This window comes from Cnephaeus nilssonii (genome assembly GCF_951640355.1).
Source record: "Cnephaeus nilssonii genome assembly, chromosome: 12".
NCBI lineage: Eukaryota > Metazoa > Chordata > Mammalia > Chiroptera > Vespertilionidae > Cnephaeus > Cnephaeus nilssonii.
Window position 1 is genome coordinate 35,122,890 of NC_137083.1, and position 24,876 is coordinate 35,147,765.

The 24,876-nt window shown below is 34.0% G+C and overlaps 1 protein-coding gene across 2 annotated transcripts in view; it reads left to right on the forward strand.

Annotated features, from left to right (window-relative positions):
• The window catches only part of HGF (hepatocyte growth factor), a gene marked incomplete at both ends in the record, with an annotated part of 63,726 nt that extends 43,781 nt beyond the window's left edge, over positions 1–19,945 (forward strand). For both annotated transcript variants that reach the window (XM_079785339.1, XM_079785340.1), the window contains 9 exons: positions 1,214–1,316; positions 4,550–4,683; positions 8,876–8,914; positions 10,323–10,419; positions 13,538–13,612; positions 14,469–14,615; positions 16,298–16,404; positions 16,527–16,672; positions 19,769–19,945. In XM_079785339.1, the coding sequence (XP_079641465.1) occupies positions 1,214–1,316; positions 4,550–4,683; positions 8,876–8,914; positions 10,323–10,419; positions 13,538–13,612; positions 14,469–14,615; positions 16,298–16,404; positions 16,527–16,672; positions 19,769–19,945 (1,025 nt within the window). The remainder of the gene's footprint in view (positions 1–1,213; positions 1,317–4,549; positions 4,684–8,875; positions 8,915–10,322; positions 10,420–13,537; positions 13,613–14,468; positions 14,616–16,297; positions 16,405–16,526; positions 16,673–19,768) is intronic.
• Between the last annotated feature and the right edge of the window lie 4,931 nt (positions 19,946–24,876).

Consider the following 24,876-nt stretch of genomic DNA (forward strand, 5'->3'; position numbering starts at 1 on the left):
TACAGACTTTCTTTATAAATGTTGATAAAACACAATTTATTAGATTATGTGAGATACACTTAAGAGAATTCATAAGTCCACATTTATATCACTCCTTCTACTACTGACAATAGTATTGCTACCACTACCACTGCTATTACTAGCAGTAATAATACCTAAATGGAAGGAGCAGGGGAGAAGAAAATACTCATTTACAAGAAAATGACGACTAATAAATAAAGAAGTGTGGGAAATAAAAAAAAATAACCATTTTAAAACCAGCATAGTACTAATTCATGCAAAATGAACCAAAGTATGCCTAAGCCATTAAGTGACTATTACTTGGCAGTAGGATGTTTACTCAGTCTCAAAGGTCTCAACATTTTTTGTTTCTGTTGTTATATAAAAAGAAGTTTTTCTTTTACACCACTTAACGAAGATATCAAACTCACCAGTAATAATGATAAAAGCTCTGAAAAGAACAAAATATCACCTATTCAACATTCCTGTCTTTAACTTGATTTCATTCATGAGAAAATAAAAGATGAAATTAAAGAACATTTGCAAAACACTTGGCTTGGCCTGGATGGTGTGGCTAAATGGTTGAGCATAGACCCCTGAACCAAGAGGTCACTGGTTCCATTCCTGGTTAGATTCCCAATCAGGGCACATACCCAGGTTGCGGGCTGCAGGCTCAATCCCTAGTAGGGGGTGTGCAGGTGGCAGTGCTCTCTAACATATGGGGATGTTTCTCGCATCTGTCTCTCTATCCCTCGTCCTTCCTCTCTCTAAAATCAATTTTTAAAAAAACCAGCATATTAAAAACAAACAAAACACAGCTGGCTTGGGTGACTCAGAATGCCAATCACATGAAAGATAAAATTAAATCACAACAAATGTGATGAGTATGTGAGTGTTCATTACGTCATTCTTTTCTGAAGAACATGTTGGGAAATATATATGTCATTCTAAAAATTCCCACTTTAAGTGTCCTTAAAAGCCACCCATTTAATTTTTTCTTTGATTTTTAAAAAATGTGCAATTTACTGCATAAAATCTCATTTTAATGAAAAAGAAATTTGGCTGAAAATAAAGTACTTTAGTTTGTATAGATTTTAGAGTGATTTAATTTTTATGTTGACTTTTATGAATGTATATGCTTATAAAAATGTTTTTGTTCTATCTGTATTCCCTAGTACTCACTAGTTTTTTCCCCCCATATATTTATGTTTAGATTGTTATCGTGGAAATGGCAAAAATTATATGGGCAATTTATCCAAAACACGATCTGGACTAACATGCTCAATGTGGGATAAGAACATGGAAGATTTACACCGGTGTGTAAATTTCTTTCTTACAATATATAGTATGTAGTGATAACAGTAATAGATATATGCAGGTATCCACATTGCTATTTCTTTCCATTATTTATATGTCATAATAAGCTAACAAAAACATTAGATTGATTATTTATGCAACTCAATTTAATATTTTATCTCTAAGTAGCAAACTTTTAAATAAGAAATTCAAACCAGTACATATTTATTGAGCACTTACTGTATGTTCTGCTTTGTGATAGGTGCAATGGGGAACCTTAACAAAAAGTGGGTATACATTTTGACTCCATCTTTATGGAGGATATGGTCATATTGAGAAAATAGTTTACATTATTTGATAAGTCAATGCATAATTAAGTGATAAATATTTTGTTTCATGTAGTGCATTATATTATTATATTCTCATAATTATTATTAATAGTCATAAAAATTGAGTAAGTTACCATTTTCATGTACTTACATACCTTAAAATCCAATTAACTACTAAAAACTTAGAAATACAGGTTTCCTTATATAACCTTATTTTGACATATAAAATGTTTCTAAAATAAAAGGAATGTAATTGGAAAAAAATCTATATAGTTCAGAGAAGTAGAGATTTTGACATTGGACATATTCACAGAAAAATAAGTTATCTTCCACTCAAACCTAGCAACAGTGCTAGTGTGTTTGAAATTATAAAAGAAGAGCCATAGTTGTGACGTAAAATATCCCAGAATATATGCATGGTTGCTTTATATGAGTTATCACATTTGACCATTCTATATGTGTGAATAAAAATTTTAGAACTCAGAGAAGTTGAGTCATTTTGCCTCCAGCCACACTTTAACTCTAAAGCCTTTATTCTCTCCCAAAATGTACCTACTAGTGGATGATAGTGTTTCAATTAATTTACTTCACAAATAGTGATAATTCTAAGGTAGTGCTCTGTAACATAAATATGCATTTCATATGTGTAGGCTGCACATGTACTTTCAAGTTTTCTAATAGACACATTTAAAGAAGTAAAAATAAACAGGCAGAATTGTTTTTATAAGTATAGTTTTATTATTAATCAAATATATCTAAAGCTTTTTCATTTTAATATGTATTCAATATAAATTTATTAGTGAGATCTTTTACATTTTTATACTTAAATGTAAAAGCTTCAAGATCTGGCATATATTTACAATTATAGCACCATTCAATTTGGATTAGCCACATATCAATTTCTCAGTAGCCACATGTAGCTAATAGCCACTGTATTGGGCGCAGTAGCTCTAGGACTTCAAGCATAAGCAGAATTCTGTCCTCATAGATCTCACATTCTAGTATGTAATGCCAGACAATGCCAATATCATATTGTAAAAATTATGAAAATAGCATAGTTTATGCTGTGGGAATGCAAAGAAGTGCCACTCACACCTTTGATCATCAGGAAGACTTCTCAGAGGAAGGGACATTAGCTGTGACATGAGATAAGTAGGAATTGGTGAAAGGAAATATGGGAGAAAGAGTGCATTACGCCGAAGGTATAGCTTGTTCAAAAGCCTAAAGATTGAATTGTTTGAAAATCAGAAATAATTTTGGTAAGGTTGAAACAATATAATTTGTCCACTGTCCACAGACAAGGAATTTTCCAATGGCAAGACTATATAGAACCCTGTAAGCTGTTTAAAGAAGTTTGGATTTTATCCTGAGCATTAAAGGGATTAATTAAAGAATTTTAGGCAGGAATCAGCATGATTAAAATTAAATGCTGCTTTTAACACTACTATTTTAAAACTTATTTTTAGAAATACAAAGGGGTGGATCTAGCTCTTATGGACAAACCTGTGAGAGACAATTGTACTAACTCTGCCTTTACTAATTTCTCATTAGAAGGTCAATGTTTTTATGATGGAAGTATTTACACCACAAAAATAAGCAGGGGCAACCTATAAAGACTCCCTTCCTACACACTTCAGAGTTCCATTTGCTAAATACTTAGCAGCATATTACTGGAAAGATGTGACATTTACTTAGGTATTGCAATGGTTATAACTATTAATTTACTAAGCTTAAGATTACTTTTGGAAATAGTTAAGTCACTTGGAAATAATTTGTAGGAAATTGATGAATGATTAAGTTGCATGGTGGCACTTAGGTTACATATGTAAATCACATAGAATCTGGCACATAGTATTATATGTGTTTGCTGTTGTTATTGCTCCAGAAAATAAACCTAAGTTTGAAAAGATGATCTAAGTTTCCATGTCCAAAGCTCTTCCCAATTTTTAAAATTACATATTAATTACAGTAAAGATGGTAGTAGATAATAATCTAAAACAAATCCAGTTAGAGGTATAGTTTTTATGACTTGATTAGGATGGCCATGTAGAATTTGACTTCACTAATATTACTGAGGTAAATAGAAATATCCATCTATAATAAGAAAAGCAAATATGCAAATTGACCAAATGGTAGAACAGTGGAATGACCATCCAGGTGACCTTCCGGATGGCCTTTTGGATGGTCTTCCAGACGAAGCTGGGGCTGCGAGGGCTGAGGCAGCCAGGGCTGCGAGGGCCTACTCATGCACGAATTTTGTCCATCGGGCCTCTAGTGTTATATAAGCAAGTATGGACTTATATACAGTATTTCTGCTTTTCTTTTGTAATAAATTTAGTGGAGATGTAAAATATGAAAGGCCAAAGTGTTACTCAGTTATCTGTCAAGAAGTCACATTTTGTAACTCTATGACCAATGATATTTTATAATTTAACTATTTTATTATTAATTTTTCAATGTTTCTTCTTGTATTTTGGCATAGTTATTTTGCAAGAGACGCTTCATATATCACTGAAACAAAAAAAGTACTTTGCAATGGATTATGTTTTCTAGTTATTTTATAATATTGATATTCTTTGTCATCTGCTCTTTTTTTTTTGCCAATGTTTCTCCGTTTCCATGCACAGGTATATTGTTGCCTTACCACTGCAATTATTAAATAGAAATAAAGTCATACAATCTTTCATCATTTAACTATGCTAATTATGCAGCCCTATTCCATATTCCTGAGCTAGAGAACATGCTTCCAAACTGTAGAAACAACAAAATAAATATCAAACAAAATAATCAAAATTCCTATCAGTTGAAGCTTGTGCCATATCTATAATGAAAGTTATGTGCTCGGGTTTTATCTTCTTGGTGACATTTTGTTTTTCTTGGACAAAATGAGCGTCTTGTGATGTTCAGAGTATTTGTTTATGCAGGCATATCTTCTGGGAACCAGATGCTAGCAAGCTAAATAAGAATTACTGTCGGAATCCTGATGATGATGCCCATGGTCCCTGGTGTTACACGGGAAATCCTCTCATTCCTTGGGATTATTGCCCCATTTCTCGTTGTAAGTATATTTAATAATCCTTTCCAGGTTTAAATATATTTTAAATATACTGCATCTTCTCTAAATTGACATCTTAATCAGAGGTGAAAATAATAATATTGGAGGGATGCATTTGATCCCTTAATGAGAATGTACTACACACATACACACACACACTTTCTTCATCTTTCATCTAGACAAGGAGACATTCTGCTGACCTTTAAAAAAATAATATATATATATATATATGTATATATATATAAGGAAAGGAGGGGGAGAGAGAGATAGAAACAGCAAATGATGAGAGAGAATCATTTATTGGCTGTCTCCTGCCCGCCCTAAACTGAGGACTGGGCATGCACCCCAATCAGGAATTGAACCGTGACCTCCTGGTTCCTAGGTTTATGCTCAACCACTAAGCCATGCCAACTGGGTCATTCTGCTGACCTTTTAAAAGAAGACTTTCCTTCCTCAGAAGATTCTCAAATTTAATCCAGAAACAATCATTGGTCATGGCTCTAATACGACTGCTCTAGGAAGAACTCCCCATTCTCATCACCAGTACTATCTGTTCAGCCTTTGAATGTAGCAGAGATTTCAGTAAAGGCCCCCAACCCACTAACCATCCCAAGAAGAGACCTGAGGTAGTGGTGTCTCTCTCTTCTCAGTTATTTAGCTCAGGATTAAGAAGTCTGGAACATTTCATCCACTCTCTGAGCCCAGGAGAATTTTGTTAAAAGAGTATTAGTGCATAAAGTAAAAGATACATGTAAAATATATGTCTGATATACGTCACATAAAAGAGCTCCTATATATCAGTAAGAAAAAGATAACTCAGGAGAAAAATAAAGAAAATGAATCCTCAAAAATAGTCTTTCTCTGGTGTTCTGTTTTTCACACATTAGGGTTTTTGTAGGTCCTGAAAATGTTCTTTTACAGAAGATGTCTTTCAAGTTTTAATGCTAAAACAAACAAGCAAACAAACCTACTTCTTTGACACACAGATTTAAAAAAAATAGTTAAAGAAAGTAATTTTTCTAAATATTACTTTTACCTCATGGAAAATTTTGGTGAAGTTTCTGTGATTAAGAATAAGGATGTCCAGCCGGCATGGCTCAGTGGTTGAGCATTGACCTATGAACCAGGTCACAGGTTCAATTCCTGGCCAGGGCATATGCCTGGATTGTGGGCTCAATCCCTAGTAGGGGGCATGGAGGAGGCAGCCAATCAATGATTCTCTCTCATTAATGTTTCTATCTCTCTCCCCCTCACCCTTCCTCTCTGAAATCAATAAAAACATATTTTAAAAAAAGACTAATAAAGGCTAGTAGACTATCCAATGATCTAGGGAGAAGGAAAAAAAGTCAATGATCTGGCTTTTAAAACAGGTTCTAATGCTTTTCCTACAGAATTCCAGATATGTAAAAATCCCGGTAGCTTGGTTTTAGCACATAGAGTAAAGTGCTTCCATAGAATCTCAGGGAACTGTGCTTTGGATTACAAACCTAATGGACACAGGGCTGTAATAATTTAAAAGTTTTAAAAACATATTTCCAACTAACATTTTAAAACTAAAAGTTGTCATGTGCTATTGAAAGACTTCAAGGTGTTGCTAGTATTTGATTAAATGCTACTGCAGATAACTCATTTTTATTTCAATTTATTCTAAACATTAATTTTAATAAATATTTTTACACTGTCATCTTTCTAACTAATATTTATAGCCAGGATTTACTTACATTTTACCACTGTTGAAAGGCTAATAAAATTTATCTTTAGAAGATTTGAGGTCTTATTTATTTAACTGCAGAGACTATATAAATCATTTTTGTACTATACAATTGTGGTACAAAACATGTAAAGGTTTTATTAGCTTACAAAATTATACTTAACATATATTTTAAACATCAAATATGCAAAAATAAGACTGGAGAAATGTTTAGACATTTATCTGTACACAAACACAATATAGCTTAGAAAAAAATCTTAGTTTTTAACAACTAGAGAGTAGTGATTAAGAGCTTTATCTCTGACCTCCGGGTAAGAATTCCAACCCTATCACTATAAGTGCCTTGGGTAACTTATTACAATTAAGTTTGTATTTACTTATTCATTTTTAACAATTTAAAATTGAGTTACTATTGTGTGCAAAGCCCTATATAACACACTAGGTATACAACAATAATAAACAATGTTTCTTACCTTTAATAGTTTTCAGTGTAGAAAGGAGACATTTATGTAAATAATTGCAAATATAATTTTTTAATAAATATATATTCATGTTAAAATAAATAATGAGAATGGGAGCATCGATATCTGCATGGAGAAATATGTGATGTTCATAAAGTTTTGAACCTGACTCAAAAATTTAAGAATATATTACAAGGTTTCTTTTGTTTTCAATAACAGTTCATGGTTTGAATCTGAGGCCATATAAACACACAACACATAAATACAACTTTTATCATTGACATGTTTTCCTTCTTCAAAATATAAGTTGAATCAATACATACATATATTTTTTTTCATATTTGAGTACTATGGTGGAGATAGTGGGAAAGAAGTAAAAGAGGAAAATTGAGAATAGTATTTGATGGTAAAATAGAAAAGGCCTAGAGAGCAGTTTTTCAAGATTTTGCTCAAAGTGTACAACAGAAGAAACTGGAATGCTTTTTAAAAATTCACAATCTAGCCTTCAACTCAGAATCTCCAGAAATCTGACTTTAAGTGGTATTTCAGCTAATTCTAAAGTGGGAGAAATATTTGCTTACAGGAAACTATATATATGTATATATTATCAATGATTAATTAATATTAATATCAATAATATTAATTAATTATTATTAAAGTCCACAATTTACTATGTGTATACATTTTTAAATTTTAAATATTTTAGTAAGGTACAATAATGAACTAAATACTGTGTTGTTCTATTAGCTTGATACTTAGAAATAGAAAACTTGATATTCAATTAAGGATAGAATAAATAGTCTTTCTCGTCAGGACAACATAAGAAATAAAAATATAGTTTTTTATTTTAGAATTTTTAAGTACTTGAGTTGAGTGGAAAAACCAATGTCCTTGATGTTTTAATGACCCACAGTCAGCCTCAATCCTTATTTGTACTATAAACTAAAACCTTGACCTCAGCTGACTCTAAGACAAAACCCTCCCTCAGGATAAGCTAAAGGGAAAGTAAATAATGAAATTTACCCTTATTCATTTAAAATACCTAGACCTGGTAAATGAGCTTAAGTAAAAACTCTTGAGATTCTCTATAAATAAAAATCAAATTTGCATCTATTACAAAGGAATCCATATGCCATTATTCTTTTGTTGTCGGTTTATTTGAGCTCAGAGCATTTCCAGGGATTAATAACCATCTGGGTCTAAACAGTGCTTGACTAAACTCTATGCCATCAATTCTGAACAGTCAGACATTAAACTCCAGGAAATTAATTGTGCCTCATTTGTTATTGCATAAGTACTCTCAAATCTTAGCATCTTCTAAGCCTTTCTCTTTGTAGCAATTAAGTCTCAGTAAGGAAGTTATGGAAAAGGAGTAAGTTATGAAGTTTCAGTTAGAATTAATTTCCAGTTTCTAGTGTTCTCTTTTTCCACATTTTTTACTATCATCTGGAAAAACCAATTTTGAAATATTCTAAGAAAAAAAGTCATATTGTTATTCTTTTTTTTCCCATTGATGATGTTGATTTCTACCTTCTGGAATTCTTAAAGTTTTCTGAAGCATGTGAAGTTTCAATTATCCTCAACTGTATTTTAAAAAAATAATTTTCAGAAAAAATATAAATGGGCCACATTACAATAAAAACATAATTTATCGATATGAATGGCACAAGCTAGCAATAATAAGTATTAGTGCTATTAAATGAAATGGTCCCTGTGTACAATGTTGGGGATCTTGGTAGTGAGGCATCTCCTTGATGCCAGTAGACACCCTCCACAGTCATAAAACAGGGCTTTCTCCACATTACCCCCGACCAGCAGGCACACACCTTCACTATTGTCTGGTAAAAAGGACACATAATTACTCAAAAGAGTACTATTACATTTTGTCTTTGAATAAAATGTCAATAATTCTAGTAAATTATCCAATTCGTGGATATTTCAATTTCAGTATATAGCCTTGGTTTTATATTACAGAAATATGTATGTATGAATTATGTATATGTGTACATACTTATTTTTACAGGTGAAGGTGATACCACACCTACAATAGTCAACTTAGACCGTAAGTAATATTTTGTGTCTCTATGTGTCAGAAATGAGTCATTACTTTCTTCATAGGAAAATACCTTATCACTATATTAACTTCCATTATAAAAATAAGTTAGTCTATTTTTACTTAATTTTTTTTGATGTGCATATGTATGGGGTTACAAAGGTAACTGCATACTAAATATCAAAATTCAATTTTGTTATCAGACATTATAAGAAGTTATATTTAACCTTGAAAAAGCATTTATGTTTCTTTTAATTCTAGCCAAAATGTATGTATGGACCTTTACCCTCTTTTTAAGTTAATAAAGATGCAAAAATCAGAAGGAATGAAACCAAAAAGTTGGGAAATTATGCAGCATCTCTATCCCGCTCTATTTTTAAAGCTCTTTGAATGCTCTACTAGGCCAAAGATGACACAGCCTGAGAGGTTCGGTTAATCCTCAATTTAAGAAAATCTGTTGAGAGCCACTGGTTTTTAATTTTCGCATATTTTTTGGGCTAAAGGAAATCACTCAAGTGTTTTGATTTAAGAGGCCACCTGCTTTGTTCCAGGCTGAAGAAGCTAGTAGAGGTCATTTTTAGACTAGTTGATAGGATAAGGCAAGGAACAAAGAGGAGGGTCAGGAAAAAGTTTACTTCAGAGAATTCCATATTGTCATTTGGATATATTGATTTGAATATAGTAATTATGTCATTTGGATACAATATCAATAATTAGAATATTGATAACCTATTTTAAAATTGCTCTGCATTCTCACTTTACTATTTCAGAAATAATAAACCCAATATAGTTTCTGTTTGTTTGTCTCATTCAGGCTATTGATTTGTGTTGGCATTTGGAAATGACCACCATAAATGACATAGTTAAATTTTATGTTGAGATTGGTGGGGGAATACAGTCACTAATAGACATGGAGAATTCTACTTTCTTAGTGCTGGGTGAGGACAGCCACTGTCGCTCTCATGGCAATGCTGTTGACCTTGAGTTGATTAGTTTTTCTGTGTTACTCATCTAAGATGAGGATTGCAGACATTTTGGGCCTGATTCGGCACTGTAGCCATAAAACAGTTTCACCATCCAATGTTCTTCTGACAGAATTAAGGTAGTTACATTTGCCTAGGTACCTTTGCCAAGGGGCACAGTATTAAACAATGTTTTGTTAAAATGTTAAGGGGAGTGGGGTGAGGGTGACTGGATAAAAAAAAAAGTGAAGGAAACAGCTAAAGAATATATGTGCATACCCCATGGACATGGACAACCATTTGTAAGGGCCAAGGAAGGTGGAGGCAGGGGAGAGTGGAGGTGGGAAAATGGGGGAAGGAGGACTCCTGCAATAATGTCAACATTAATTTCTTTTAATTAAAAACATTTATGTATATAAATCATGTATAGAAGTTATGTTTGGTTCTCTTTTTAGATCCTGTAATATCTTGCGCCAAAACAAAACAATTACGAGTTGTAAATGGAATTCCAACACGAACAAATGTAGGATGGATGGTTAGTTTGAAATACAGGTAATTATTAATGACACAAATCATACGTATTTGGCTTATTTGCAGAAGGTGTATTCCCAGCAGTATGGCCATATGTGGTCACGCAGATTGTGCCCTCCACATGGGCACTCATATGAGGGGGGCTCAAGAGAGGATTGATGACATTCTGCTTGCCAAACAGCCCTATATTTTTGTTCCTCTTCAGAGAGTAACTTTTTATTTATTTTATTTTATTTTTATTAAATTGATTGGGGTGACATTGGTCAACATGAACATATAGATTTCAGGTGTGGGTTTCTATGTTATAAGATCTGTATATTGCACCATGTGCCCAGCACCCAAAGTCAAATCTTCTCCTGTCACCATATATTAGGACCCACTTCTGCCCCCACCCTCTTTCTGCCCCCACCCACTACTGTTTGTGGTCACCAGTTTCAGTTTTATATCCCACATATGAGTGAAATCATATGGTCCTTAGCTTTTTCTGACTGACTTATTTCACTTAGCATAATGTTCTCAAATGGCGCTATCTCATCCTTTCTTATAGCTGAGTAGTATTCCACCATTTATATGTACAGTACCCTTTTCAATGTTCACAAAAGTCTCATTATGTGTGGGCATTGTCCCTGATTACAAGTGGCACTTCAATTCCGATTAAGCAAAACATAGAGAACTTACTTATACCTTGATATCAGACTAGTTACAATGCATATGCTATTAATTTCCTAGTCTAGGATATTGTGACTTTATTTTCTAACATGCCTATTCATAATTATATCACAAATTTTATTATTTCTTTTAAATTTTTAAAATTTTCCTTGTCATACTAATGAGAATGGCAGTAATGTTAAATTCTAGAATATTTTACCATTAAGAAAAATATTAATAAACAATAGTGATGGCCCTAGCTGCTCTAGCTCAGTGGATAGGGTGTCGGCCTACAGACTGAAGGGTCCCAGGTTCGATTCTGGTCAAGGGCACATGCTCAGGTTGTGGGCTCAATCCCCAGTAGGGGGCATGCAGAAGGCAGCCAGTCAATGATTCTCTCTCATCATTGATGTTTCTATCTCTCTCTCCCTATCCCTTCCTCTTTGAAATCAATAAAAATAAAAAATAAAGGCATGAGAACTAAGCATAAATATTAAAAACAAAATAAAACATAGTGATGGTTGAGTATTCCTGCTATTGTAATATTTAGTGTAGATAAAAAAATTCTTGGCATGTCTATTTCCCAAAGCTTTAAAAAATGAATGGTATGTTCTATATGAAATCACTATGCAAAATATACTGTTATACAAAAATTAAGGTTAGTAATTCTGTTGTAAGAGTTTTATATTGAACATGAGAGTTAACTTAAAGTATGAACTTAAAACTTTCTGTATAATACATATATTATGCCATATGGTAATCAGAATGTTAAAATATTTTTGTCAATATCCATCTTTACTAGAGCCTCATCACTCAACAATGAACCTGAATTCTAACCATATTTTCTATTGTTTTTAAGACACCTTACATTTCCCCTCCAAGCCTTTGTGCTGTTCTTCCCACTACATGTTGTAGCTTTCTTCCTCCATATTTTGTGCTTGGAAAAATCCTTCTCATTCTTCAAATACCAACTCAAATATATCTTATTTTGGGAAACCCTCTCTGTTCCTTTAACTATAGCCTCCTAGAGTAGAGAAAGTACATATTTTACTACAATTAAGTCACAGTGATATTAAAGTAGAATAGAGACAACTTGAAATCCAAGTTCTTTTATAAATAAGCCAATTCTTAGCAAACAGAATCCTTTCATATATACCAGGTAGAAGATGGTCTAAAGTTCTCTTTCAGTATGTCTTTCTTTTGAGGAATAAATGACCAACTTTTATAAATATGTGTGATGATAATTGTAGGGTAGCTGTCCTAGGTGTGTAGTACTGAAATAGAGTTGTGAAACCTACCAGAATTTTAAAGCTAATTATACAAGATGAAGATTTAATGAAGGCTGCAAAATTTTGGGGGACTGTTTCATTCTATTTATTATAGAAAATATTTCAAAAATCCACATTTCTAAAATAATTAGTTATTCTTTGCAAATCTCATAACTCCATAAAAAGAGATATGTACATATGAATTTATTATCATCAATACAATATACAAGGATACTTCTTTGGAAGTTTCTGTGGAGAAGTAGATAAAACTGTTTTTCATTAGATCAGAGTACTATAAACTTTTAGGGGAAAATATTTTTCTTTTAAATCCAAGTTCTCTAGAAACAACAGCTGTTTAGTTATTCTTCCAAAACACATACTGAGAGGAACAGAAATTAAAACTCGATATATATTCTTATCCTCCTGTGTGGTACAGGCCATAAATAACCATGTTCTTAATCTGGGAATCTTTTGCTATTATTCTCATAAGCACTGAACATCTGTACACTTTGGAAATGTAAATTGTGAAAAGTTGTACTTTTTTTTTTATTTCTCTGCCAAAAACAATGGACTTATAGATTTTGGATATCACCAAAATAAATGTACTAGTATTTATTATTCTCCACAAATATCTTAAAATTTTCCAGATGATATGTCTTGCAAACTTGTTTTAATGATATGTTGCTGGTCTTAAACTGAACAAACAAATGTATTCAAACTCAGTTGTATTTTAAGTTAACATATCAGAGCTAAATAATGGTAATAAATGAAGGAAATAGTGTCCAAATTTTATATATTGCTGCCACCACATGTCTTTTAGAGTTTAAATAAAAACTTAAATTTGCACTTTTCATAATTAAACACTGAATAAATCTATGTTGTTTTTATGGTTCATATTTTTGTTCATTCTAATTATCCTATATGTGTAGCACATACTTTCTCTCATAAGGAATAGATCTTGGTATGTAGTGACAGGGTTCCAAATACAAAAATAAAGTTGATTTCATAAAATTGTAATCTCATTATGAAAAAGAAATGCTAACACTGCAGTTACCAAACATCTCTTTCTGATAAAAGGATTACTCATTTTATTCTAGTTGGGTTAATTTCTACATTTTTTTCTCAAATGCATTTATTTTTAACAAATATAGCCATAGATTTTGAGTTAATTGGCAGCCAACCTTGCACAGATGTTACTTGTTTCTCTTTCCTCTTTCTTGTAGAAATAAACATATCTGCGGAGGATCATTGATAAAGGAAAGTTGGATTCTTACCGCCAGGCAGTGTTTCCCTTCTCGGTAAAGTGTTTCTGAAACCAATTATTTGTTTTGAGCAGTTAAAAATATGCATGGCTTCCACTTAGCTTTTAGACTTAGTATGTGTATTTATTTAACAGAGATTCACCAGCATGGGGTGAAGACACTATTTTTTTATTTTTTATTTTTTAAGATTTAGCTAACAAAACTTTCTTTGACTTAATTGTATTTACTTACTGGATACTGCTTCTATTCACCTTTTCCCACAATTGGCATTACTCTAATTTGAGGGAGAAATTGCTAGAATTATGCAAATAATTTAATCACAACCTCTTGCACTCTATATTTCTAGATAGAAATTCTTTTTTCTGTTTTTGTTTCTTTTTATTATTGAATTTAGTGAATTATCAAAAACTTTCTCCCAATCCTCATTTCTGCTTTCTTATGGAGAGATAGCCTCCAAATCATCCTGGGGATAATTTCCAATGAAACTAAGGAAAAGATAGGAGGCATCATTTGTAAGCTAACTTCCTGATTCTCATCAAGGTCACTCCGATTTTGTTAGTACAAATCTTCAACCCCCATCAAGAAACCAAACATACACACAGCTGAAGTAAAAGGAAACTTTGTAGTAAAATTGCCTGAAAAAAATTTTCTCTCTAGCAAAACATAATCAAAATTTTTGAAACGGCCATTTAGATGTTCATCAGTTTATAAGCTATTTCTTATATGTACTTTTAGCCATCAGAACTTTGCATAATAAATATGTTGCTCTTTATTATATTTGAATGAGATTTTAAATTTAGGTGATTTTTCTGCACTTATAAGCTAAAATAATATATATGAATAATCTTACACAATTTAGAATTATATTTTACCTTTTTTGTATTTTACTTAGAAACAAAGACTTGAAAGACTATGAAGTTTGGCTTGGAATTCATGATGTCCATGGAAGAGGAGATGAGAAACGCAAACAGGTTCTCAATGTTTCCCAGGTGGTATATGGGCCTGAAGGATCAGATCTGGTATTACTAAAGCTTGCTAGGTTAGTTCCTATAGGAGGTTTTGCATTTTTAACCTAGACTGAAATTGTTAAAGCTCTTTCCACTATGTGGCTATTCATCCGCTCTCATGTAGATTTGTTATAAAAATGTAAGACATGTGTTATATATGAATGTATATGTGTGTATTTGTGTGTATAACTAATTTACCTACCATCTACTACGGATTTCTAAATTATATATTAAACACTAGGGGCCCGGTGCACGAAATTTGTGCACTGGGGGCCGGGGGTCCCTCAGCCCAACCTGCCCCCTCTCACATACTGGGAGCCCTCAGGGGATGTCCTACTGACGGCTTAGGCCCGCGCCCCACAGGGAGCGTACCTAAGCCGCAGTCTGGCTCCCTTTGTGGGAGGCAACCGGGCTGGTCAGGGGAAGGCACCAGCCCCATCACCCCGCTGCTGGAGCCACTGCCAGTCACCGCAGCCACCAAGGTGTTTTCATCAACACGGACTCCAGTCCCTTCACCAAGAAAAAATGACAACTTTCTTTAGGCATTTTCAAGATGTGTCTTTCATAGGATATGGATTTCTTTCATTTTTTATCCTCACCTGAGGGTATGTTTCCATTGACTTTTAGAGACTGTGGAAGAGAAAGGGAAAGACAGAGAGAAACACTTTGATTGGTTGCCTCCTGCATGAGCCCTGATCTGGGACCTGGCCAGGGAGGAGCCTGCAACCTAGGTACATGCCTTTGATCAGAATCAAACCCAGACCCTGCTGTCTGCAGGCTGAGGCATTATCCACTGAGTCAAACCGGCTAGGGCAGGATATGACATTTCTTAGCCTTCCAGCAGCAGACCTTCATTTTTTTCTCCAGAAGTGTGGTGGAAAAACCCTAGATCACCTTTTTGGATTCTTATTACCCAAGTTACTAAGAATATTACCAGTGGCATACAGGAAGCTTAGCCAATGTGCAGTCAGAAAAGGTGTTTCCTTTATAGTTCACACCAATGGAGGGTTGGGCCCTGCCCAGGCCTAAAGCCTCTGGCCGAAGCTTTAGGCCTGGGCAGGCCTCTCCAGCTCCCTCTGATCACCAGCTCAGCCCCTGCCCAGGCCTGCTCAGACCGAAAGCCTCTTGGGCAGGAGCGGACCCCCAGCTCCCTACAATCAATTGCAGGGAGTCCACTCCTGCCCAGGCTGAAAGCAGACCCCCAGCTCCCTGCCCAGGTGATCAATCGCAGGGGGTCCACTGGTGCACGAGGCTGAAGAAACCCCCAGCTCCCTGTAATTGATGGCAGGGGGTCCGCTGGTGCACCAAGCCAAAAGCCTCCGGCAAGGGCTTTTGGCCTGGAGCCGGAGCGGACACCCAGCTCCCGGCTTTTGATGGCAGGGGAGCTGGGTGTCCGCTCGTGCACCAGGCCAAAAGCCTCCGGTGCCTCTCAATGGCCGGATAGGCCCGCCCCCCGCGCCTCTCAACGGCCGGATAGGCCACCCCGAGTCCCGCCCCCCAGCCTCCCGCCGGCCCAATTGTGGGCATAGCGGAGTGATGGTTATTTGCATATTACCCTTTTATTAGGTAGAATTCCCTTTTTCTCTTTTCTTTGTTAAGAAACATGACTTTTTATTCTCTCTAAACATCATATTAAATATTAAAACTACATTTCAATCTGTTAATTTGTACTGAATCTAATCAAGAATGCTACCATTATATTTTGTCTTTTCAGACCTGCTGTCCTGGATAATTTTGTTAGTACAATTGATTTACCCAATTATGGATGCATAATTCCTGAAAAAACCACTTGCAGTGTTTACGGCTGGGGCTACACTGGATGTAAGTTATTTTTCATAAGATAAGGCAATACCATATTTATTTTATTAAAAAAATTTATTTGTTTCTTATTTTTCTCACCTTACCCTGTGCTCATTAACTGTACTTTTTTTTCACTACTGTAGTGATCAACTCTGATGGTCTATTACGAGTAGCACATCTCTTTATTATGGGGAATGAGAAATGCAGCCAATATCATCAAGGGAAGGTGACTCTGAATGAATCTGAAATATGTGCTGGAGCTGAAAATATTGCAACGGGACCATGTGAGGTAAAAAGGGAGCTTTTAAAATAAGGCATAAGTGATTAGTAGCATAGTTTCTCATGTTTATTTTTTGTCTATATTTTTCAAACAAAAATCATTGTACACCAACATGTTCCAAGAGAGAGGAATTGGGAAAGATAACCCGGTATTATCTTTGTACTTTTTATTTGAACTAAACAGTGATACAATCCATGTTTCATTAGCAGGAAACTATGATGGCATTTGTCTCTAAAAACAACACACACAAAAAGACCCAAAACACAAACAAAAAGCCCCAATAAACTAACAGAGCCAGAACTCTAAAAGAAGCTGTTCTAATGAGAAGCATCCAATAGGAGTTTGATATAATAGCTTTAATTGTTCTAATGTTTTTCTAAATTTATCCAATCTTCCCAAATTCTCCCTAAATGGACTATATTAATAATTTTATTAAGAAACATCTGTCTAACCCAACCAGTGTGGCTCAGTGGTTGAGAGTTCACCTATGAACCAGGAGGTTACAGTTCAATTCCCAGTCAGGGCACATGCCCAGGTTGCAGGCTCGATCCCTAGTAGGGGGCTTGCAGGAGGCAGATGATTAATGATTCTCTCTCATCATTGATGTTTCTGTCTCTCCCTGTCCCTCTCTAAATCAATAAAAAATATATATATTTTAAAAGAAATACCTTAGTTTTTAACTTTTAAATGTGTTTTCCATTAAGTCAGTGTGTGTGTGTGTGTGTGTGTGTGTGTGTGTGTGTGTGTGTTAACAAATTCTATTTTAAAAACCAAAAGGTCAAAGTCTATGACTGTAAGAGCTTGGACATTATAATTTGTTAGGCAACTGTTCTTTCAACTTGGCAGTGTTCCTATCCCTGTTTTACATAGACAAGCTGTTAAACTGTTACTTTAGATGTATTTTTGAATGTAAGAGACACTCTCCTCAAGCCTGGGAGCTGTGGAATTGTAGAATATTATGTGTGGCAAAGCACAGAATGAGCTCAGTATTAGTGAAATGTCTTTTGACATGTAGGAAATGGCCTAAGTATGGAGCATTAAAATGTATAGAAATGGATGTGTTAAATATATTGCTCTGAGACTTATTCCTGAAAAGAAAGCATTTACTTAGTTAAGGATATTTTAGAACTGCTTAAGATGATATGGTTAGAAACAGATTATATATTTATAACCACTTTTAAATTCCCTGTTTTCCAGTAAGTCAGTATTACTGTGTTCATTATAACAAATGAAAAGAACGAGGAGAAAGGAATCCTCCCTCCCTCCCTCCCTCCCTCCCTCCCTCCCTCCCTCCCTCCCTCCCTCCCTCCCTCCCTTCCTTCCTTCCTTCCTTCCTTCCTTCCTTCCTTCCTTCCTTCCTTCCTTCCTTCCTTCCTTCCTTCCCTCCTTTCTTCTTCCCCCCGCAAGAGCCCTGTGAGCATGAAGTTTGAGCTAGGCCTAATCTTTGCTATAATTTAAGAAGCTATGCACTTATCCCAGCCCTACTGCCATTACTAAAAATGCTTTGGCAACTGGTCTTCAGGAATAACCTGTAATCAGGTTTATCATCTATACATTCTTAGATTCCTAACTTTAGCATTGGAGTTTTCATCACATTATCACATACTTGTTATTTTTATTATAGGGACAAGATTTGACTTCAAGTTGATTCTACCACTTCTCAAAAATAGATTTATCCTCTAGAATATTTTTTAAAACAGGGCAATAAATCACTGAAACCACTGAAATCTAAACACTTAAAAAAGAAATCTCCCAAATGTTTGTAGCATCACATTTAGTAAAAGTTACCCAATGTAAATCGCTTTGACAATAAAGCAGTTTACTGGTGATTTTATTTTAAAATCAAATGTATTAACTCATGTGGCATGATTTATATGAAGTCTCATAGAATAAACTATTTTTTTACTGTTTTATATTCTACTTCACCCTTACTTTGATTTTTCCCATTATAGAATGTTGATAGCTCTCTTCTTTCCATCTGTATCACAGAACTAAATTTCGCAGTAGTTTAGTTCTATCTCATCACATCACTGTTGTGAGAGAATTAAGATAGTTTCAAACACTCTTCTTCATGCCAGGATGCCGAAAGTCATTTATCACAATTGTAGGAGGCTACATAGTTCATGAAGGTGATGAAGCACATTTGTAATGATTATATACAACAATATGTGTAAATATAGGGTGGGGGCAAAAGTAGGTTTACAGTTATGACTATGCGAAATACAGTGTTTATTCTTGTATTCTTATATATTCATTATTGTATTATTTTCCATACAAACAACTGTAACCCTACTTTTGCTCCACCCCATATATGTGAATATAAAAATATACACACAAAAAAAACAATGTATTCATCTATCTATCACATATCTACATTTGATGATATAACGGGGTTACCATACAAAAAAATGCCATAAAATCACAGGCTGCCTTCCACAAAGAGGGGTATAAAATATAAACATAACTATGTATAACTACTAATGCCAATAGTAAGTACAAAAAACATTCCTTCTTTATGCCTGGAAAAGCAATATCTAAACCGTAAATAGAATTATTTTTGTCAATTACATGTTTTTGTTTCACTTGTTAATATCATTTTAGAGACAGGATTGGAGGAAGGAAAAAAGCTTTAGAAATAAAATTTAGTGCAATTTAATCATTAAACATGTATAATTACAGGTGGGTTTTTTGGTACTTGCATTTATCTACATTTTCCAAATATTCTGTATTGACCATATTTTAAATATCAGAAGAAAGTAAAAATAAATATAAAATCTACCTTCTTAAATAGCTATCAGTGGCTATGTGTTAGTATGCATTCAAAAGAGGCAAAATCCACTTTCAAAGATGGAAAATATGTCATTCTCATACGAATACTACACATTATAGAACACTGAACTTTTGTACTTATCTCAGTCTTACTTAGTTAACTCAATAGAAATATAATCAATGGTTTAGTACATAAATTTTATTTAAATTAAAGTTATTCTCTTTTTTGTATATATGTACCTTTGAGATACAAATCTATATAGAAAATGTTAATGAATCATTTTTATTTCTAAAATAATACTTTGTTGTTGTTATTGTCACATGTCTTCTTCCTAGGGGGATTATGGTGGCCCGCTTGTTTGTGAACAACATAAAATGAGGATGGTTCTTGGTGTCATTGTTCCTGGTCGTGGATGTGCCATTGCAAATCGTCCTGGCATTTTTGTCCGAGTAGCATATTATGCAAAATGGATACATAAAGTCATATTAACATATAAGGTACCACAGTCATAGCTGATGTAACTGTGCCTGAAGTTTCCATCAATACAACTCTCTTTTACATGAGGATTCAGAGAACATGGAATTAAAATGTCACTTAAAACAATCCTAAGACACTTGAGTGTCATGTTTGTTAGATACTCATTAATATTTATGGGAGTTTTCTGTTGTTTTGTTTGTGAGTGTTATTTTGTAAATGTTGAAGTGAATTAAGGTACATGCAAGTGCAGTAACATATCTCCTGAAGATACTTGAATGGATTAAAAAATGCAAAGGTATAATTGCTGGATGATAAAAGACTTAATGGGAAAATCAATTAATCTCTCTACACCGCTTTCCAAGGTTAGTTTCTTAAGAATGAATGCACCGTAAGTTAAACATTATTTTAACCTCACAAAAATAATTTATACCTTGTTTTTTTAAATTGTAACTCAATATTAAGTTATATTACCTTTCATATGCCATACATTATATTTCATTTGTTCCTCCTTTCTGTGTATCCTGTAATACTAGTACAATACTTTTTATAAGAACTTGTACCCATATACACAACCCTGGGTGCACTAGAGTTCAAATTGTGGTGTATCTAATGTAACCCTTAAATATTCTGAAAGAGTACTTATAGTTTTTCCTTAAGAAAAAAACAAAAACAAACGTAAAGACCAGTAGAAATATTAAGGAAAGGCGCAAAATAGAAATGACAAGCTCATCCTGATATATAATCTGCAGATGACCTCTAGGGTTGGCATTGAGGGTGTGTTCATGACCCACAAAGTTAAATAACACCTAATCTAGGTGGCTACATATATTTATCATCCTAGTTATTTTATGTAGTTTCTAATTCTTAAAGGGAAGAGAGTGATATGTGTATTAGTGTCACTTCTTTCTTCCAAATTTAGGGCCACTTTTTTATGTAAGATACTTTTAGATTTATTTTCCTATAGTATTTTTTAAAATCTTAGATGAATATGCAATTGAAGTTTAAAAGTATTTTTAAAAATTATTTCAGGGGAAATTTTTCATGTCTCCAAAGATTTGCAAATAACCCCTTTTCAAATTATTCATTAAAGTATATATTGAAGAAAAAAATCGAAATACTTTTTTTCTACCTGGAAGTCTTTTAGCCTAATAAAACTTTACTCAAGTAAAGGAAAAATGTAAAATAAAAGGAAAAAAATGACTTGTCCAAACTCTTTGTATTCAATTTAAAAAAAAAAAATTGTATCTGCTAAATGAGCTATTTTATCAAGATATCTTTATTTGATCTTAACTTCATTTTACATAGATATTTCCTAACACCATGGGAAATAGTCATTCAAATTTTGTATTCTGTATGATAATAACTAAATTATCATATTACTGTATTTGTTGTGATTAGCTGAATATCATATATTGTCAAGAAATGAGAAAAAGAGTAATAGGATAGGTTCTGAATTTTTACAAAATCTTCCCTTATAGAAGATCTTTAAAAATAATGATTTGAATGATTCAAATCCAGCATCCCCACTTCTCCAACTAGTTTCTCTTGAATGATCTTTATTAAGGCCAAGGATTTTTTATTAAAGGGTAAAAACAGCATCACCAATAAACCATCAGACATGGTGTACAAAGAAGTTCTCCCCTTGGGAAGTTTTCTTTGTAATAGAGGGAAATGGGAGGAATTGACAGTAAAAGCAAGATGAACAAAATCTGTGTTATTTTAGGTGGTAGGACAGGGTATAATCATATATTTTTATCTAGTGAAGGATACTATTACCTGGGCATTCTTTTCTTAATAAACTACAAACATGAAAAAATCCAATTTATCCCAAAATCCATTTCATTTTGAGTTATGGACCAAACTATCTTTCAAATGAGAAGTTTTCATTGCTATTTTTGTTTTGGCTGTTTGAATAATGGTCATATATTGTTATAATTATGGACATTTTCTGATGTCTACCAGGAATAGTAATGTAAAATTAAAATATGTGTCATAATGCCTCTGCTGTGCAGAAGGGATGATCATCCTTTTGTATGCTTCTTTAATTTTATTGTAAAATATGTAATGACTTTTACCTATGTGCTGTGGGCAGGTCCTCAGTAAAATGGTTTCTATTGAATCAGTCTCTAGTATCAACAGGCTCTTGCTTGCTATCTCAGTGTTTCAAACTGTGGGAAATATGAGACACTGGAAAGCAAGAAAAATAACAATAATGGTATGTGATAGCAAAATTGTATTTCACTTATTCCTGTGAATATTTCTTGTTGGTACCAATGGTACTGTACAAAGTGAATGTTATAGCCACAACATTCTCTTGAAGAAAAAGAACACTGTCAAGAAGTTAAAAATTGCTGTCAGGCATTTTCTTGTTGTTTAAAAACATGTTTTTAAAGAAATACTGGTTTTGCAATGTAGGGATCATGGTGTAAATAATTTTAATAAACTCTACTACTAAAAAACATTAAAGTGATGATTTACTAAGGTTCAAAAATTGACTACTTTCAAATAATTATACCTCATATTTATAGACAAACTCATTTGAAAAACAAAAATAATTTGAATAAAATGACATAGTGTGAACAAATTACTTTTCACAATAAAGCCCCAAAATAGGTTATCTTTTAAAGTTAAACTAAGGTCTGAACTAAGAACTTACTAATACAAAAAAAGAAATTATTCTATCCATTAAAACTCTCTGGGCCTTATAAATCTTGACAGTGTAATTTTAAGTAGATAACTTCCATTTGCACAAAAAGTTTCTGTCTTTAGGAAACTGAAATGGAATACTGTGGATGTTATGACTGTTTATGTTGTGTGTAAATAGGAAATTGATAAGCTGCCTATTCAGTGGTATAGCAGGATGCTTACCCAAAAAGGGAACACTGTGGTTATGACTTATATATGAAGTGTCTGTAGTTAATAAAGTTGTTATTTTTATAACCATGATTATATTAATATTATTCTTAATGATAATAAAATATTTTACCAAAATGCTTCCCTTCTCTTATTATAATGATATACTAGTATATGAACATATTTGAATCTGCTGTAGTGCTTAATGCAATAAATGACAATCATTTTAATAACATGCAAATAAAAGGGCACATCTGTAACATTATAACCTGATGAACAAAAAGATAGATACAGAGGCAGTAAAGCACCGAACAGACCGTCAAATTATAGGAGGAAGGCTGGGGAGTGTTGGGGAAAGGGGGGGAAGAGATCAACCAAAGGACTTGTATGCATGAATATAAGCACAACCAATGGACACATTACACTGGGGGGATGGGATGAGGGCATGCGACAGGGGGTGCGGGAGGCTGGGGAAGGTCAATGGGGAAAAAAAAGGAGATATATGTACTACTATATAAATACTTTAAACAATAAAAAAATAAAAATACTTTCAATAATAAAGATAAATTTTAAAAAAAGAAATGTCATATAACCTGTTTATAAAACTAAGATAAAAGTTATTATTTTATTCCAACATATTTCCATGGAAATAACAGTCGTCTTTAGTAAACCATTAATTTCTGTGCACTTCAATTTCTTCCACTGTGAAATAATTAGTCATCCTTCATATTTGCTAGAATGGCGCTATGATATAATTTGCTAATATATATATATATATATATATAATACTAGAGGCCTGGTGCACAAAATTCGTGCATGGGGGGTGGGGGGAAAGGGTTGTCCCTCAGCCCAGCCTGCACCTTCTCCAATCTGGGACCCCTTGAGGGATGTCCGACTGCCCGTTTAGGCCCGATCCCAGTAGGATTGGGCCTAAACGGGCAGTTGGAAATCCCTCTCACAATCCAGGACTGCTGGCTCCCAACTGCTTGCCTGCCTGCCTTCCTGATTGCCCCTAATCGCTTCTGCCTGCCAGCCTGATCACCCCCTAACCACTCCCCCGCCAGCCTGATTGATGCCTAACTGCTCCCCTGCCAGCCTGATTGCCCCTAACTGCCCTCTTCTGCAGGCCTGGTCACCCCCAACTGCCCTTCTCTGCAGGCCCAGTTGTCCCCCCCCTACTTCCCTCCTCTGCCAGCCTGGTCACCCCTAACTGCCCTCCCCTGCAGGCTTGATTGCCCCCAACTGTCCTCTCTTGCAGGCCTGGTCCCTCCCAACTGCCCTCCCCTGCTGGCCATCTTGTGGTGGCCATTTTGTGTTCACATGGGGGCAGCCATCTTTGACCACATGGGGGCAGCCATCTTGTGTGTTGGAGTGACAGTCAATTTGCATATTACTCTTTTATTAGATTATTAGATTATCATGAATAATCACCTACATGTCTTTACTATATCACTCTCTATTATGAAGATAATTATAGATGATTCAATTAATTAATTTGGAGTACATCTTCAAAATAGGTATTAAACTCAGAATAAATATGAACCAAATGGGTTCATTTAATTTAAATTGCAAGCAAGATTGAAAGGACTAATTATCAATTGATCAAACCAAAAAGAGCTCTGTAACACCATTGGTTATTTCAACTTATGCTATTCTGCCTCTTCCCAAAAGGGTTGCTCTATTTTTTCTTCTATAAATACTTATATCATGATTAATGTATCTGTTTCTAGAGCCCACAATAAAATATCTGATATTCATGATTTTAATGCAAGCAGAATATATGCACTTATTAATTTCTGGCGTTAGTTTCTTCAATAGATAGCATTGAACAGATTCTCAAGCAGTGTAAATATCTGGAATCTGATAAATAAAACTTGGACAATATTGTTGTTAGCTTTTTAATATCAGTTATTAATTCACTCTTACAAATTGTAATGCTTTAATTAGTCACCATTTGTTAGTGTTCCAAACAGAATCACCTTGGTTGGCATTTTCTCAGTGTGTTAGTCCAGAATTTTTATCATTATTCTATCCATTATTTTCCTACACAGACACCATCCTTAATCAATACAGTCTAAGTTTACCAAATTACAACCCTTTCATGTAAAATTCA